General features: G+C 43.2%; 1 protein-coding gene across 3 annotated transcripts in view; it reads left to right on the top strand.

Annotated features, from left to right (window-relative positions):
- The window catches only part of ankrd11 (ankyrin repeat domain 11), a 137,014-nt gene extending 121,773 nt beyond the window's left edge, over nt 1-15,241 (top strand). For 2 of the 3 annotated variants that reach the window (XM_030080576.1, XM_030080584.1), the window contains 9 exons: nt 25-225; nt 315-457; nt 1,173-1,320; nt 1,442-5,855; nt 6,006-8,754; nt 9,046-9,144; nt 9,630-9,773; nt 9,928-10,020; nt 10,406-15,241. In XM_030080576.1, the coding sequence (XP_029936436.1) occupies nt 25-225; nt 315-457; nt 1,173-1,320; nt 1,442-5,855; nt 6,006-8,754; nt 9,046-9,144; nt 9,630-9,773; nt 9,928-10,020; nt 10,406-10,591 (8,177 nt within the window). In that variant the 3' untranslated portion in view covers nt 10,592-15,241. The remainder of the gene's footprint in view (nt 1-24; nt 226-314; nt 458-1,172; nt 1,321-1,441; nt 5,856-6,005; nt 8,755-9,045; nt 9,145-9,629; nt 9,774-9,927; nt 10,021-10,405) is intronic. The other variant, XM_030080594.1, reaches the window with a different exon arrangement.
- The last annotated feature ends 448 nt before the right edge of the window (nt 15,242-15,689 follow it).

A 15,689-nucleotide genomic window follows, 5' to 3' on the forward strand; every position in this document is an offset into this window, starting at 1 on the left:
TTAAGTGACCATGCACTCTTATAGACACAACACCAAAGCACCAGTCGCAGTCCAATCTGGGTCAGAAGGGAACGCCAAACTCTGCATCTAAAACCAAAGACAAAGTGAACAAGCGGAATGAGAGGGGTGAGACTCGGCTGCACAGAGCAGCAATCCGTGGAGAGGCACGCCGCATTAAGGAGCTCATCAGTGAAGGAGCTGATGTGAATGTAAAAGACTTTGCAGGTGAGAAGCCTGTTTACAGGCCATCCCTAATTTTACACATCTAAGCATACAACTCTTAAACATCAAATATCATTTCCTCTAATATGTAGGCTGGACTGCATTGCATGAGGCATGCAACAGGGGGTACTATGATGTGGCCAAGCAGCTGCTGGCAGCCGGGGCAGAGGTCAACACCAAGGGTCTAGATGATGACACCCCTCTACACGATGCATCCAACAATGGACATTTTAAGGTAGGAAGGCATATTTAATAGATAAAGCTGACATCAGTTTACCCACAGATGCATAACACTGTTACAACAAACATTGTAGATGTAGTTACAGAATCAAAATAGTTGTTGCTTCTACAGGGAAAACAGTATAACCATCAATTGGTAGACTGACCTTGTGAAAACTAGAATTGATTTGCGTGGAGCTGTGAGTTTATAGTTGTTTTTTTTGTTTGTTTGTTTGTTTTTTTAAATAAAGATCATTGCTTTGAATAAGTGAAGGGCTTATACATGTGATCTAACAGTAGTGATGCTAATCACTACTGGCACATTCATTCCTATGTTGTGTGGCTTAATTCTGAAATCTTTGGTATAAGCAGCTCTTACATTATACATTTCATACGCTGCATCCTCACTGATTTTTGTCTCTGCCTTTAGAGCTGGACAGGGATTATGTTTTTGCCCCATTTTTTGTATTTGTTTTGTTAGCAGCATATCTCTAAAAATTACAAGCAGATTTTCATAATTCTTTTTTGAAAAGGTTGGTCATGGGGCTATGGAAGAAGTCATTAACTTCTCATGCCTATTAGCCGAAATGAGGTGTGGTATTTGGCATGAGTAACTTTTGGTGAATATCAAACATGTGGAACTGGCATGTCTTCACAATTTTATAGTTGCTTTTGGTGCTTTGCGCTCTTAAAGTGATCTCTAGTTTTTTAAATTTATTTACATATTTTAGGTGGTAAAACTACTCTTACGCTATGGAGGAGACCCACGTCAAAGCAACAGAAGAGGGGAAACGCCATTGAAGGTTGCCAACTCTCCCACTATGCTGAATCTGTTGCTGGGGAAAGGCACTTACACCTCAAGTGAAGAAAGTTCATCAGGTATGTAATCTTTATCCCTTAATACATTATTGTAGACAGGTAATGCAAGTTGTAAGATACTATACAAGGGAAATGACTGTTGATTTGTGTTGTGTTTTGATTGTGCTTTTTCTCTCCTCAGAATCTTCAGAGGAGGAAGATGCCCCATCATTTGCCCCGTCCAGCTCTGTTGATGGCAATAACACAGACTCAGAGTTTGAGAAGGGCCTGAAGTTGAAAGGGAAAACCGCTGACCCTCCAAAATCTGCTGTCACACCTGTCAAGGATGAATATGAGTTTGATGAGGATGATGAGGAAGAGCGTGTCCCCCCTGTGGATGATAAGCACCTCTTGAAAAAAGACTTCCGTAAGGACCCTATCAGCAAGGCCAACAGTTTCATCTCGATACCCAAGATGGAGGTGAAAACCTATTCCAAAAGCAACTCGCTCACACCAAAGAAAACAGTTAGGCGGATCATCTCTGACAGCAACAGTTCAGACGAGGATGAGAGGACGTTGTCTTTCACGCCAACGCCTACGCCACGGCAACAGGCCCAGCCAATTAATACCAAGACCAGGGACTCTGGCACCCTAAGCTCCAAACAACAGAAAGATAAGAATAAAGTGAAAAAGAAGCGGAAGAAGGAGAGTAAAAACAATGTCAGTAAAGAAGTCCGGTTTGGAAAAGTTAATGATAAGTTCTGTACGTCAGATTCTGATTGTGGAGATATGGAGAGTGAGGATGATAAGGGCTCAAATAGTATAAAGCAATCTACTACAACAATCCTGAAAGAATCTTCTGGCTTTAATGCATCCTCCTCCTCCCATGGGAACTTGAACTCTCAGAAACAAGCACCATCATTAGCGGAACAGCACCCAAAGCAGTGGAGGACAGATGGCTGGAAGACTGTGTCCTCTCCTGCATGGTCAGATGTCAGTTCTCTTTCAGATTCAGTCAGAACGAGGCTGTCCAGTGAGTCTGACTACTCCTCCGCTGACTCCAGTGTAGAGTCAATAAAACAAGTGAAGAAAAAAGCCCAAGAGAACAAAAAGAAAAACAATGTGCACAGCAACACACTAGAAAAGAAGAATTCTGACCTCTACAAAAACTCCAGTGCAGACAGTGCGGTCTCCAAAACGGACATAGATGGCAAAGTGTTAAAAAAGCATAAGGTTAAGCACAAGCACAAAAATAAGGAAAAGGAAAAAGCCCCTAGCCTAGTGCTCAATCAAGATATGAATGAGAAATTTGTCAAAAGCTATTCTTTTGATTTTGATGATTCAAGGCAAAAGTCACTTATTGTTGAGACTGAGTCCTCAGCTGATAGCAAGGTTAAGTTATCCAAACATGAAAAAGACCATTCAAAAAAGGAGGAAAGACAAAAAAGCAAGTCTGAGGACAGGGACTGGTCATCTGGAAAAGACCTGCAGAGAACAATGAAAGAAGAGAAAAACAAAAAAGCGAAAGAATCCAACAAGGAGAAAACTAATAAGGAGGAGAGGGAGAAGCCTGTTAAAGCAGAAAAGGATAGAAATGGCAAGGAGAAGCCCAAGGAGGAGAAACAGAAGGCGCATAAAGACGAGAAAAAGAAAAAGTCCAAGGAGAAATCCTCCTCAAAGGCAGACAGGAAGAGTGAGCAGAAAGAGGAGAAACATCTGAAGGTGGATAAGGAGAAAAACACCAAGGATGAGAAGGAGAAATCTAAAAAGGACAAAACACAGAAGGAAGAGACTGAGTATGAAGCCTATGAAGTCAACAACCGTTTCCTGAACATAGAAGACACTAAGCTCAGTGCCTCAGATGACCACCATGACAGATGGGGGTCAGACATGTCTTCTGACTCCTCCTCTGACAGCTGGGATACTCAAGGACTCAAGGACTATAAGGAATACAAAGCCAACAATGCTGTTAAGCTGATTGTTGAGACAGTCAAAGAAGAAACCAGGAGGAAAGAAAACAAAGTCAAAGACAAGAAATCAGATCATAGTGACAAAAGAACAGAAAAAGATGCCACCTCTAAAAAGAAAGACACTTCAGAAAAGACAAATGAAAGGAAAAAGGACTGGACAGATAAACAGAAAAAATTGAACTCAAGCCATTCAGTTGAAAAAGATAAAAAACGGAAGGAGTCCACAGACACAGTCAAAGATAAGAAAGAAAAAGACTCTGTGGACAGTCGAGACCGAAAAGACTCATATGAGTTCTTGAAAGAGAGAAAAGACCTAAAAATCAAACAGGAATCTTTAAGAGACGAATATGGCAGTGATGCTCACTATAAAGACACTGATGCTGTTGGCAAGTCATCTGACATCAGAGAGAGAAACCACTCTGGAAAAGAGAAAGAAAAGAAAGGTGATGGAATGGAAAAGAGAGAGAAAATAAAAGCTGACAAGCACAAGGAGAAACCTAAAGATCGAGGAGCTGATCAAGAGAAAGAGAAGAGTGAGAAAAGCTCCACAGAAAAAGCTCTCAAGGAAAAAGATGCAGACCGGGGAGCAAAAGACAAACACAAAGACTCTCATGGAAAAGACAAAGATCGAAAAATGTCTTCAGAGCAAACCAAGGACAAGAAAGAAAAAGCCTCTCAGGACAAGCATGCTGACAGGGAGAAGGATTTCCTGGAGGTGAAGAAAGAGGAAAGGAAAACTGAGAAGATGCGGCAGAAAACTTTGTATAAGTTACCTGACATTTTCACAGACGAAAGTGATGATGAAGAGGAAAGCTACAATGGGGGAGTGGCTGGTTTGTCTGACTCGCACAGAAAAGACTCAACTCCTGATCAAGATGAGCTTGATCACTTTCCATCCGAAAAAACAAGAAAATATTCTGCAGAGGCCAAACATACCACAGACAAATCAAAAGAGAAAGATCACAAAGAAAAGAAGAAAGAAAAGGCCACATTTGACACAGGCAAGGAGAGGAAAGGCTCCCTCGAGAAACACAATAAAGATAAGAAAGATTCTGTGGATGCCAAACATAAGGAAAGGAAAGACAGAATGTCAGTTGACTCAAACCAAGACAAGAAAAATAAACAGAAGCTTTTGGACAAGAGGGATACCAGTGAGGAGAAAACAAAGAGCAAATATAAAGACAAGCAGGACCATTCAAAGGAGAGGAAACCTTCAAAAGGTACTGGTGAGAATGAAAAGTCCCTCCTGGAAAAATTGGAGGAGGAAGCCATGAACGACTACAAAGATGACTCAAATGACAAAAACAGTGACATCTCTTCAGACAGTTTCACTGATCGGGGTCATGATCCAGTCCTCAGTAGTTACTATGACTCCTCAATCAGTCTGCCGGACGTGTCTGAGGAGGGGAGAGACCCCCTATCCATATCAACACCACAGGATAAGTTCAGGGAGAAAGAGAGACATCGACACTCCTCCTCCTCTTCCTCCAAGAAAAGTCATGACAAGGACAAGGAAAAGGTCAAGAAAGAGAAAGGGGACAAACGTGACAAGACCGAGGAGATCAGAGAATCCTACGGTCGCAGGGAGAGCCTGCCCTTTGAGAAAGAGCCAATGCCTCTAGAGGCAGACCCTTACACTTTCCCATATGGGTCAAAGGCAGATGGGGAAGACGACTTTGAGAAGACCTTGGAATTTGAAAAAGAGATGTCCAAAAAGGACAAAGACAAAGCAAGTAGTGTCATCAGTGACAAGATGAAGGACAAAAAGAAAAAAGAGAAACACAAGGAAAAAATCAAGGAAGAGAAACATAAATATATTGATGGCTTTGGGTCATTCAAACACTCCAAAGAGGATGTAAAGTCAGCGTCAAAAGAGAGTCCACAAGTCACTATCCTGAAAGACAGGTCAAAAGAAGAGAGTCCTAAATTTGAAATGAAAAAAGACAGAAATCGGGATACATTAGACAAAGACAACAGGGTGGACCACACTAAGTCTAAGTGTAAGGAGGAAAATGAAAAGCTCCCTCAGTCTAAAGATGCACGGAAAGATAACCGTCCACGTGAAAAACTGCTGGTGGATGGTGATCTTCGACTGACGAGTTTTGGTCAGATGTTGAGTCTAAAAGACCAGGAGATTGAGGAGCGTCACAAAAGACATAAAGAAAGGATGAAGCAGATGGAAAAGCTACGGCACAGATCAGGGGACCCTAAACTCAAGGACAAAACAAAATCTACTGAGGAAGTAAGGAAAAACCGCAATGAACTATCCTCTAAGAAATCCAACAGCCTGGAATCGGCTCTTAAAGAAAAGAAGCTGAAGGATGTTGGTCTTCCAGCCCAAATGATGTCCCCTGACAGGAAACCCCAGCCCATTGACAGTCAGAACTCCAAGGACTGGCTTGCTGGCCACCAAATGAAAGAAAACCTCCCTGCGTCCCCCAGACCAGATCAAAACAGGCCAACTGGTGTCCCCACCCCAACATCTGTCATCTCCTGTCCCAGCTATGAGGAGGTGATGCAGACACCACGGACCCCATCCTGTAGTGCAGAGGATTATCCTGACATTATGTTCGATGGACTGGACTGCCAGAGCTCATCAGCTATGACAATGTCAATGAACGCCTGCTCCCCATCCTTCTTCGAAAGGTATTCAAAGATGCTAATTTATTTTGTGGTTATTGGTTTGATCCTAGTGAAATCAAAGTCACAGTATTATGTTCTATGATAATCTGTTTAATTTTTGCCATAAATGTAACCTGTGTTTTGCAATGTCTTCTCTGTCTGTTTGTCCTCTAGCAGATACTCAAATTCATCCCACAGTTTTCAGGAGGGCACATGTCTCACCCCTGCAAAAAACCTCCAGCTGCCCCTCGTCAGCCGCTCCGCGTCATCTGAGGTCCGCAGGCCCCTGGAGGATGAGTTCAAGGCAGAGGCTGACAAGTTCCTGCGACAGCAGAGTGGTCAAGGAGGTTCTGAATTTGACCTGTCATCTTCCTCCCAACCACCAGAGGAGAAAACAGCATCTGTGGATAGGTTAGAGTGCCTGTCACCTCCCTATTTCTCACCCATCAGAATGCTCTCCCCTCGACTGGAATCAGCACATCCAACATCAGATGGAGCAGTATCAACACTTGCTGGCCCCGAGGGGAATGAGCACCACCCTGAAAGCGCATACAACAATTTCCTGCTCAAGCCTTCCACACCAGTCCATAGGCCCGACCCACAGGAGCCCTGCTTGGACATTGCTGCACCACCAACCCCGGCTCCTGCTGCTCTTCCTCCTTTGGACATTGATGACATCTCAGAGCCTCACCACAGTGAGCCCAACCTAGTCCCCTCAGCCCCTGTCAGTGGCACTGACTATCTTCCTTCTGTCACTGGGGAACAGGAGGAGGAGGAGGAGGAAGAAGAGGAGGAGGAGGAGGAGGAGGAGGAGGAGGAAGAAGAGGATGAAGGAGATTTGGACGAGAGACAAGGAGATAACTGCACAGTTGAGGAGCAAGACCAAACAAGGGAGGCAGGTTCATTTTCCCCTCAGGTGGAGGACCCTCTTAGGAAGAGCTGGTCTGCAGAGTCTCCAGACCGGCAGGCTCCAGAGGCCCACCAGCTCACCCCCACACACCCCTCAGCCAACCTGGGGGAGAACTCCTGTGACCACGGAATAGGCTGGAATTCTGAAATGCTCCTCAAATCTCCCCACAGGACTTATGGGGAGATAGAGGCTGCTGTCTCCAAGATCACCAGTCCCTTCTCCCATTCAGACAGTGACATGCAGCACATGTCTGGTCACCCCTCCGTCACACCTCCTTATGCCTCCTACTCCAGGTCATATGTATCTGAAACTGACTTTGACGAGCAGAAGGAGGCAGTGGCGGACATCCCCTCCCCAGAGAGACCTGACACAGCTACAGATGATGAACCCAACTACACCTCGTCATCCTCCACTAGGCTAGAGTCCTTCTTCACTGATTGCAACAAGCCCAGCATGGAGGACAGCCACCACATGGACCCAGAGCAACCATGTGTAGGACCAGACAACAGACAGACTCCACACAGTTTCACTGCTGCCACTGAGAGCCACATGGCTCCAGCTGTGGGCCATGAGCCTGTGGTGCCATGGGCAGATCCATTCTCTGCAGCTGTGGATGAGTTGGATGACCTGGGGCCTTTCTCCTTGCCTGACCTACCCCTCCCAGACAAGTCAGAGGAGACAGAGGCACGAGACCCAGAACTAGCAGACCACAACAAGACAGTGCCATCCCACATTCGTCATCCCATAACAGATAGAGATGACCCAGACCTAATGGAAGTGGATCTACCCAGCCCAAAGACTCCATGCCCTTCTGGAGGGCCAGGGATTGGGGAATCTGCTGGACAAGACGTCGTTGTACCCTCTCCACATGCCAACTTCCAACAGGATTTGGAACCTGAGCCTCAGAGCGTGCCGGTCAACAACTCTCTGTCACTTAAACAACAAGGCATTGTATTGGAAGGCAAAGGGCCATATGAGGAACCTGATGAACCAGATGGCAGTATGCTCTTTTCATCTATAGAATCAGATGCCAATCAGCAGCATCACATGCAGATCCAGTCCCTTACTGACTCATTACAAGTTCCCCTGGATTCAGTGTCTACTGCCAAGTCAGACCTGAGACAGGAACAGATGTCCGAACCTGTAATGGGACAAGTTTCATGCAACCCACTCCCACAGCTCCCTGTGGCAGTCACAATCTCTAGCACAGTGGACATGTCAGACACTCAGGAAACCACATCCAAGCTTACGGTTACACTGACCACTGTGTCCACAACTGTAGATGCCCCCAAGAAGGTGGAGGAGATCCCTCAGAGGATGACCCGCAATCGTGCCCAGATGCTGGCCAATCAGAGCAAGCAGAATCCCTCTGCCCCTGCTATTACTGTCCCTGCTTCTCCCAGTGTGATGACCTCGTCTGTGGCTGCTACCCTAGTAACAACCAGCCCAGTAGTGAGCATTACCCCTACTCCTACTCAAACCCCAACACCCACATCAGCTTCCTGCTTGACTCTGGAGAAAGACAAGGAGCCTGTGCTTAGTCTGTCTTCAACTACGCCTAGCACAACCCCAGCAGCAGCTGTACCCACCCCTGCTGCAACTCCTATTCCTGCTCCCGTGGTTCTCAACAGGACAACAAAAGGTCGCCCTTTGCCTGTGGAGGAAGAGGACTCTCAGACCCAACACCCACGGAAGAGGAAATTTCCTCGGTCAGCTGGGCAGCAGGTTCAGGTCCAGCTGGTAAACACAGCAATGCAGCAGACCAGGGAGATGATCCAGCAGACTCTCGCTGTAATAGTCAATGCTATCAAGCTGGATGATATTGAGCCGTACCACAGTGACCGCTCCAACCCCTACTTTGAGTATCTACAGATAAGGAAGAAGATAGAGGAGAAAAGGAAGATTCTGTGCTACATCACCCCCCAGGCCCCTCAGTGCTATGCTGAGTATGTGACGTACACAGGCTCTTATCTGCTGGACGGCAAGCCCCTCAGCAAACTGCACATCCCTGTGGTAAGTTTTGCTATTTATTCCTTGTTCTGGAAATGATGCATCCAAAACTGAGAGTGTTTTGATGTAAAATAGCTGGAAATATAACAAATGTTTGACTTATATGGCTTACAGTAGAGTAAGGCAAGAGTGTTTGAGACATAAGTATATACTATTTACAGTAGAACTTTAATAGTATATATTCATGTGCTGGCCACTCCAGCTCTGTTTTTGCAAGCATTGTTTTTTTTTTTTTTTTTGTACACTTCAGTGTCAGAGGGAATACAAAAATACTCTGTTGTTTTTCCTCACCAGATTGCTCCACCTCCATCGCTGTCAGAACCTTTGAAGGAGCTCTTCAGACAACAGGAGGCTGTGAGGGGGAAGCTCAGATTGCAGCACAGCATAGAGAGGGTAAATAACCTATTCTCTGGACCTTTTTTGTATATATTTTTTTCTTTTTCATTTTCTCTTTATTATTTTTTATTTTCATTGTTTCACGTTTTGTTTTCCAAACTTCTCTACCAAATCATCCCTCATTTCACTGCTGACCTTCTTTTTCTGCTCTCACACTTTCAGCTATGCAGTGTCTTTATACAGTGACACTGAACATTATGAATTCTCTCTTGAAGAAAGATCAAAGCCTCAGTTTAATAGAAATGCAAGTGCAATGTACATACCCCCTACTGAGTGGTTACACTAGAGTGGAGTGCAATCAGAAATGCATCTTATCTCCCTCTATTGAAGCAATTCAGCAATTCTGTGGAACATGCAGAGCAGCTTTGTTGATTGAGACCAATTTCTATTAACTTCACCAACCAGAACAGAGATTCAGAAGACAACTTGAAAGTCAGTCGTGTAATCAATCTTATATTCTGTGGTTCTTTCACTGTTCACAGGAGAAGCTGATCGTGTCATGTGAGCAGGAAGTGTTGAGGGTCCACTGCAGAGCAGCCAGGACAATAGCCAATCAGGCTGTACCATTCAGTGCCTGCACCATGTTGCTGGACTCTGAAGTATATAATATGCCATCAGAAAGCCAGGTAGGTCATGTCTCTTAAATACATTTTATTGAGGCTGGAAATGGATTGCATAACAAGCTTGATTGCAATATGAGGCAGCACTCCCAAAACTATCAGTACTTTTGCTGATATTTACAATTTGTATCATGCCCTTTAACTGTGTCTGTTTTATCAGGGTGATGAGAACAAGTCTGTGAGAGATCGCTTCAATGCTCGCCAGTTCATTTCCTGGATCCAGGATGTGGATGATAAATATGACCGCATGAAGGTAAATATTGGAACACCATCTTCTTTGATTGTTAGGTCAGTAGCACAGAGATTATATTTTGGGTACTTAATTGTAATTACTAGCCAATTCCTTTTAATGACCAAAGCACTTCACAATTAGTTATGGATCCTAGGGCAGAAATTATTTTATGGGGTGGATAAGTAACATGTGCCTCCTATTGTCATGCTTGATAAATTATTTGTGCCATATTATATGTGGCCTGCTATTGGTCAGATATCTGATAAGACTGCATTTATAATAATACTTTTGCCAGGCACATTTTTTATAGTCACAGAACAGTTCAGCTGGTATGGAAAACATTTACATTGCAAAGGCAAATTCTGCCTCTCAAGTGAAATATATATCTGTCTCCTTCTTCCCCTAGACATGTTTGTTGATGCGGCAACAGCATGAGGCAGCGGCCCTTAACGCAGTGCAGAGGATGGAATGGCAGCTGAAGGTGCAGGAGCTGGACCCTGCAGGGCATAAGTCCCTCTGTGTCAACGAGGTGCCGTCCTTCTATGTGCCAATGGTTGATGTCAACGATGACTTTGTCCTGCTGCCTGCATGACACACCCATATTCACAGAGAAAGAGTATACATCTGCTGAATCACTTCTTCTCAAAGAGACTTCGTTGAACAGAACGAATGGAAAGGGCTAGCAAGTTTGAAAGAACACTTTAGAAAGGAAAAGTTTATATTATATAGAAAAAACAAAGTAAAGATTAAAAAAAACTTGCTCACCATTCCCTTCTGGGAAAGAAGGAAGCATCTTTTTACTGGGGAAAAACAAAACACACAACTTGCACTTTCATCCTCAAAGTTTTTACACTTTTGTTCAGTCAGAGTATGAGAAGCAAAAACAGTGTTTTGCTTTGAGGCTCTGACATTGAGACACAGCTCCTCAGTACTCAGTAAAGGTGAGATGGGGATAGAGATCTATTTTCTGCATTTGTTTTTGGTCCCCGCTTCAAGAGACCCACCACCACAGGGAGGAAGTATTGGAGAGAGCTCTCCCACCAATGTGGTGCCTGTCCTGAGGGAGGATTGAGGAGAAGCCTCCCCTGTTGACCCAGAGCTCCTGGTGGGTCAGAAGAACTAGACAGAGCCTAGCCCTGACCCAGAGGACACTGACGGAGCCGTGGTGCACCATGTGGATCCTCAGTGTGTCCATCCAGCTGGACGGCTGGGGTGGACAGACCAAGCAACTAGAACCATCCTCTGATGGTTTGGGGCTGTAAGACCATGTATCCAGAGAATGCCCCTTCTGTTCATACTGCACCATGCCAGGCGAAATAGAAGTGCTGTAGAGCCTGCAGCAGGTTGGAATACAGCAGAGGGTTAGCGGTGTGTGTGCGTGTGTGTGCGTGCGTGTGCGTGCGTGCGTGTGTGTGCACGCGCGCGCACGTGTGTGTGTGCGTGCGCGTGTGTGTGTGTGTGTGTGTGTGTGTGTGTGTGTGTGTATGCGTGCGCACATCAGGGCCCAGTCCCTGAGAGGAAAAAGACTGATCCTGCAGCCTCTCAGCCTGGCTAGATAGAAGAGGGGATGGGTGGAGCTCTGAGGACAGACCGGAGTGTTCCTCAGCCACCCTGCTTGCTCCGACACAAACACATCAGACCGCCACGGACTGCAAAAACACCACAGGACAACCAGAAGATACAAACATAACGAATGTTGTGATTCAAAGAGACTATTAAAATATGGTTGTTTGGCGAGAGGAGAAAAATATTCTTCTTTTTTGTCTATTTCTTTACTTGGGCATTTCATTGTTTCTGAGGAAGTGACTTGAAACACTACAGAGCCAATATTAGTTTAATGGAAAAAAACAAACAAAAGAAAACTGAAAAAAAGTTGTATTCCGTAAATTATGTACAGTTTTTATATTCGTTAACCAATGTATTCTTGCTGCCTTCTAGATAATTTATTTTGCCACACATTACTGCACAGTTGTAAATAACTTATGTACTGTAACATCACTCAGTTAAGTGTAAAGAAAAAAAATAAATGAAATAAAAATTATCTTTGTATGTACAGTTCACTTTTGGGCAGCACTTTCCCCCTCATATCCATGGGCCAAAATGTGTACACGAATCTGTCAGTATTTGAAAGACTCCAGTGCACAGTTGTATGATCCCATCTCTAGATTCAGTCCAGGGTTGGTTAAGGCAATTCACCTGGGCTTGGATCACCACAACACACCTAGCTAGTTGATAGAGAACACTTCTTAATTGAACAGGGCCTCCCACAGGCCGACCACCATATAGTCCCTCAGATGTAGCAGAATGGTTGTGGATTTATTTAAAGAATAGACAGAGGTTTATTATTCATTGCTTTACTACACAATTATATCTAAAATTTTTCAAACCAAGAAAATGCCTTTTTCAGTGAAAAAAAAAAAAATTACTCAATGTTGGGCAAAGTCACATATAGATATATCTGGGTGGGATGAGAGTGAGAGAGATGTCATTCACAAGCAAAACCATCACATTCTAATATAATGTTTTTAAATTAATTTTCCTTGTCTTTTATTTACAAAAATTGGACTTGGACATTGTTTTTGGTCGTTATAAATATTGTCAAAAACCAACAAGACATGGGTCTTTCAGTCAGCTCTTCATTGCTTCAGATGTTTATTTCCTTTTTCTGTTTTCCAAGTGATATTACTTCAGACATTGATCCATGTGTACAGCTTACTCGACTACTGGCTGGCTTTTGGTGTGAAATAGACTGAAACTGAAGTGTGACAGACATTGAAAGGCTTCATTCCATATTGAGTTTTTAAAATTGTGTTTGTATTTTGTAGTAGTTTTGTCACCCCTTGTCCATTATTGGAAAGCAGCTAATTGTTTAGGTGCTGTTCCACCTTAACTCACCAGATGACGCCAAAGCAAAGTCTACTGCGTCAGAAAAGGGCATAATCTTACTTTTCATCAGACTCATGCCCTTTCACTTAAATGGGTGTTTTAATCTGTTTAAATTTGATTACATTTCAAAATGTCTCAATTCAATTTTAGAATTCCAGCAAAACTCCTAGGTGAGTTTGGTAGTCCCTGAAATCCTAATAGGCTTAGATCCATTTAGCTGCATCAGGCAGACAACTCCATGTCAACTCAGCCTCCAAGTTGTACCAGTAGATAATCTACCAAGGGTTTGGTTAGTGTTGTCAGGGATGTTGAAATATTTAAATGTTTAGTTAAAGTTGCTTCCTCATCATGCTCTGTTGTGTGGTGGCATCTGTCATAATCATAATCTTGTGTCAGGCCCAGGCAGACAGTTACAAGACTTAAAAATCTCAATATGAACCAAAAGAAAAGAAAAAAAAAGCTGACATAGACGGACGCAAACAGTGGAGGGGGGAGAATTAGCCAATGCTGAAGTTTTGGGTTTTTTTTTTTTTCCTAAAGAATAATCCCATTGATAGATTGATTTGTGATGATGACTTGTATTGATTATCTGTTTTTAGTGGGTCCTGGTTTTAAAAAGCTTTCCTGACCTACCACATAGGCTGCCTGTCTGTGTGTGAGAGCTGCTCATGTATCCTGATGGCAATATTAGCTGAAACTTTAAGTTATTTACACACTGTCAGTCAGCGTAGCTGTGTATGGTATGTCTAGTCAGGTGCAATGGTTGTTGCTATTCCACTGTGCAGAAAAGGTGGCTGGGTATATAGTCCTGGATATTTTTTGAAAGCTACACAGATACAGTTTGTTATACATAGCGCATACAAAATAACCAGAGGTTTGGTTTTACATCCCTGTTTGTTTATGTTTATGTTTTTATTTTGTTAGTGGTTTCTTTGATTCTTTATCAGGGGGTCATAGATTCCTTGTGTGTTTTTTAGCTCAGTGTATGTAGTGTTGAATGTTTTTGTGTTTAAGGGTTTGTTTATTTTTTGTTTTTTGTTTTGTTTTGTTTTGTTTTTGTTTTTTTTTTGGGGGGGGGGGTTGTTTATCTTCCTGTATGAAGCATAAACACCAGTGGCATGTCAATCACGTTGCTTATACAAAGCAGAATGTATACCGTTACTATGCCCCAACCGACCACATCCTCACTATTGTTTACAAGACATCAAGTGTGTTTCAGTTTCATGTCACCTCTTAACGGTTTGAGCCCTGCCTTGTTTTTACTTCTCTATTCGATCATTTATTTGAACCCCAAAGGCTTGAAATTGTGATGGCTGACAGTGACAGTCATGCTTTGAATTAACAGATGACCCCACCCGACCCCCGGTTTGCAGCGCACCACTGCACGGAGCGATAGCTTGAACACATCCATCCACATTGACTCTCTAGTGCCCGGCTTGTGAATATTCTCTAGTGAAGTTCTTTCTGAGTAAAGATTAGCCTCTCACTCCCCAGCCCCAGTCCTCGATGCACAGTAAAGCACTTGGCCATGGTGATCCAGATGCTAGCCTGACACCTCAGTCAGCAACATGTTACCTCTACTCTCCTCACATTCGCTCAGTATAGTATTTTGTTTTTCTTACTGGACATAAATATACATAATTGCTATTTTTTCATAATGTAGAATCACGATTTCAAGCCTTTTTTCTAGTTTTCTTTTGTTTTGTTTTTTTATTGAACCCGGACTGTAGCTGTTTCTTTGTTCCTTTTTAGAATGGAAAATGACTAATAAAAGCATGGAGAACTACTCTTTAAATGGTGAGAAATAATCTATTTATTTTCTTTTTTTTCCTGACACCTGTGGTATGTTTTGATTTGAAGTTGGTCTCCGCTGTGTAAATTTTCCTCCTGTAATGCGTGAAAGAGACATACTGTACATAGCTTTGTAAATAAACCTCCCAGGACGTTTTGCACCCTCCTCTTTGTACTAGTCTAAAACTTGCGTAGAATGTGGGGTTCTAACAGCAACGAGACAAAGTGCGCTCGCTGCAGGTGATTATGATGTAACAATGTAACTTTTTTATTTGTACAATGTAGTTTAATTGTGTAAATATTGTTGGAGCAGCTATGGGGGGGATATAGGGGGGTTGTTGATGCTATCGTCAGTGCTGTAACAGAATCCAGTACTTTCACCTCTAGCTGTTGTTGATTTCCTGCAAAAACAAACGCGAGAAACTGAAAATGAGGATGGAAAAAAGACTAAAACTGAAAAGTAAAAATTCTAAATTGTTATTTTCTACAGTTGCATGTACAGAGAGCGCGAGAACTGCTGTTGTTCCTCAGAGATTATGTTCGTTAATAAAATTTTGAAACATTACACCTGCCTCTTGGTTTCCTTTTTTTGTGTCATGAGGTGGTTTGAGTTATGGTATAGCCCGACATGGACAAACAATCTTTCAAATGTTTTCATTTTTATCTCACTGACCTTTGCCATTTTCCTTTAATTTGTTAAGATTTAAACCCTTTTCCCTCAACAGAACACATCTTGCCAAGCCTTGCCTATGGTTTTAACTACATTCACTATTACAAAATTAGCTCTAATGGCCCATGCTGCAGTTTCTCACAAGCAAACTGGAGGATTGCACTGCTGAGTGCCACCTCCGCCAGGTGTCTCCCCTTCTCTGGATTTTAAGCAAAACTTGGGTGAGACTCAGCAGCCAATTATACTGTCAAACACAAATTACAGACTACTGCATGACTCAAATATAATGCAAAGACAAATAAGTCCCAAAGTCACTAGACTTTAGCGTTTCCTCTTTGCAACT

This window comes from Myripristis murdjan, chromosome 3 (assembly GCF_902150065.1).
Source record: "Myripristis murdjan chromosome 3, fMyrMur1.1, whole genome shotgun sequence".
NCBI classification, from domain to species: domain Eukaryota; kingdom Metazoa; phylum Chordata; class Actinopteri; order Holocentriformes; family Holocentridae; genus Myripristis; species Myripristis murdjan.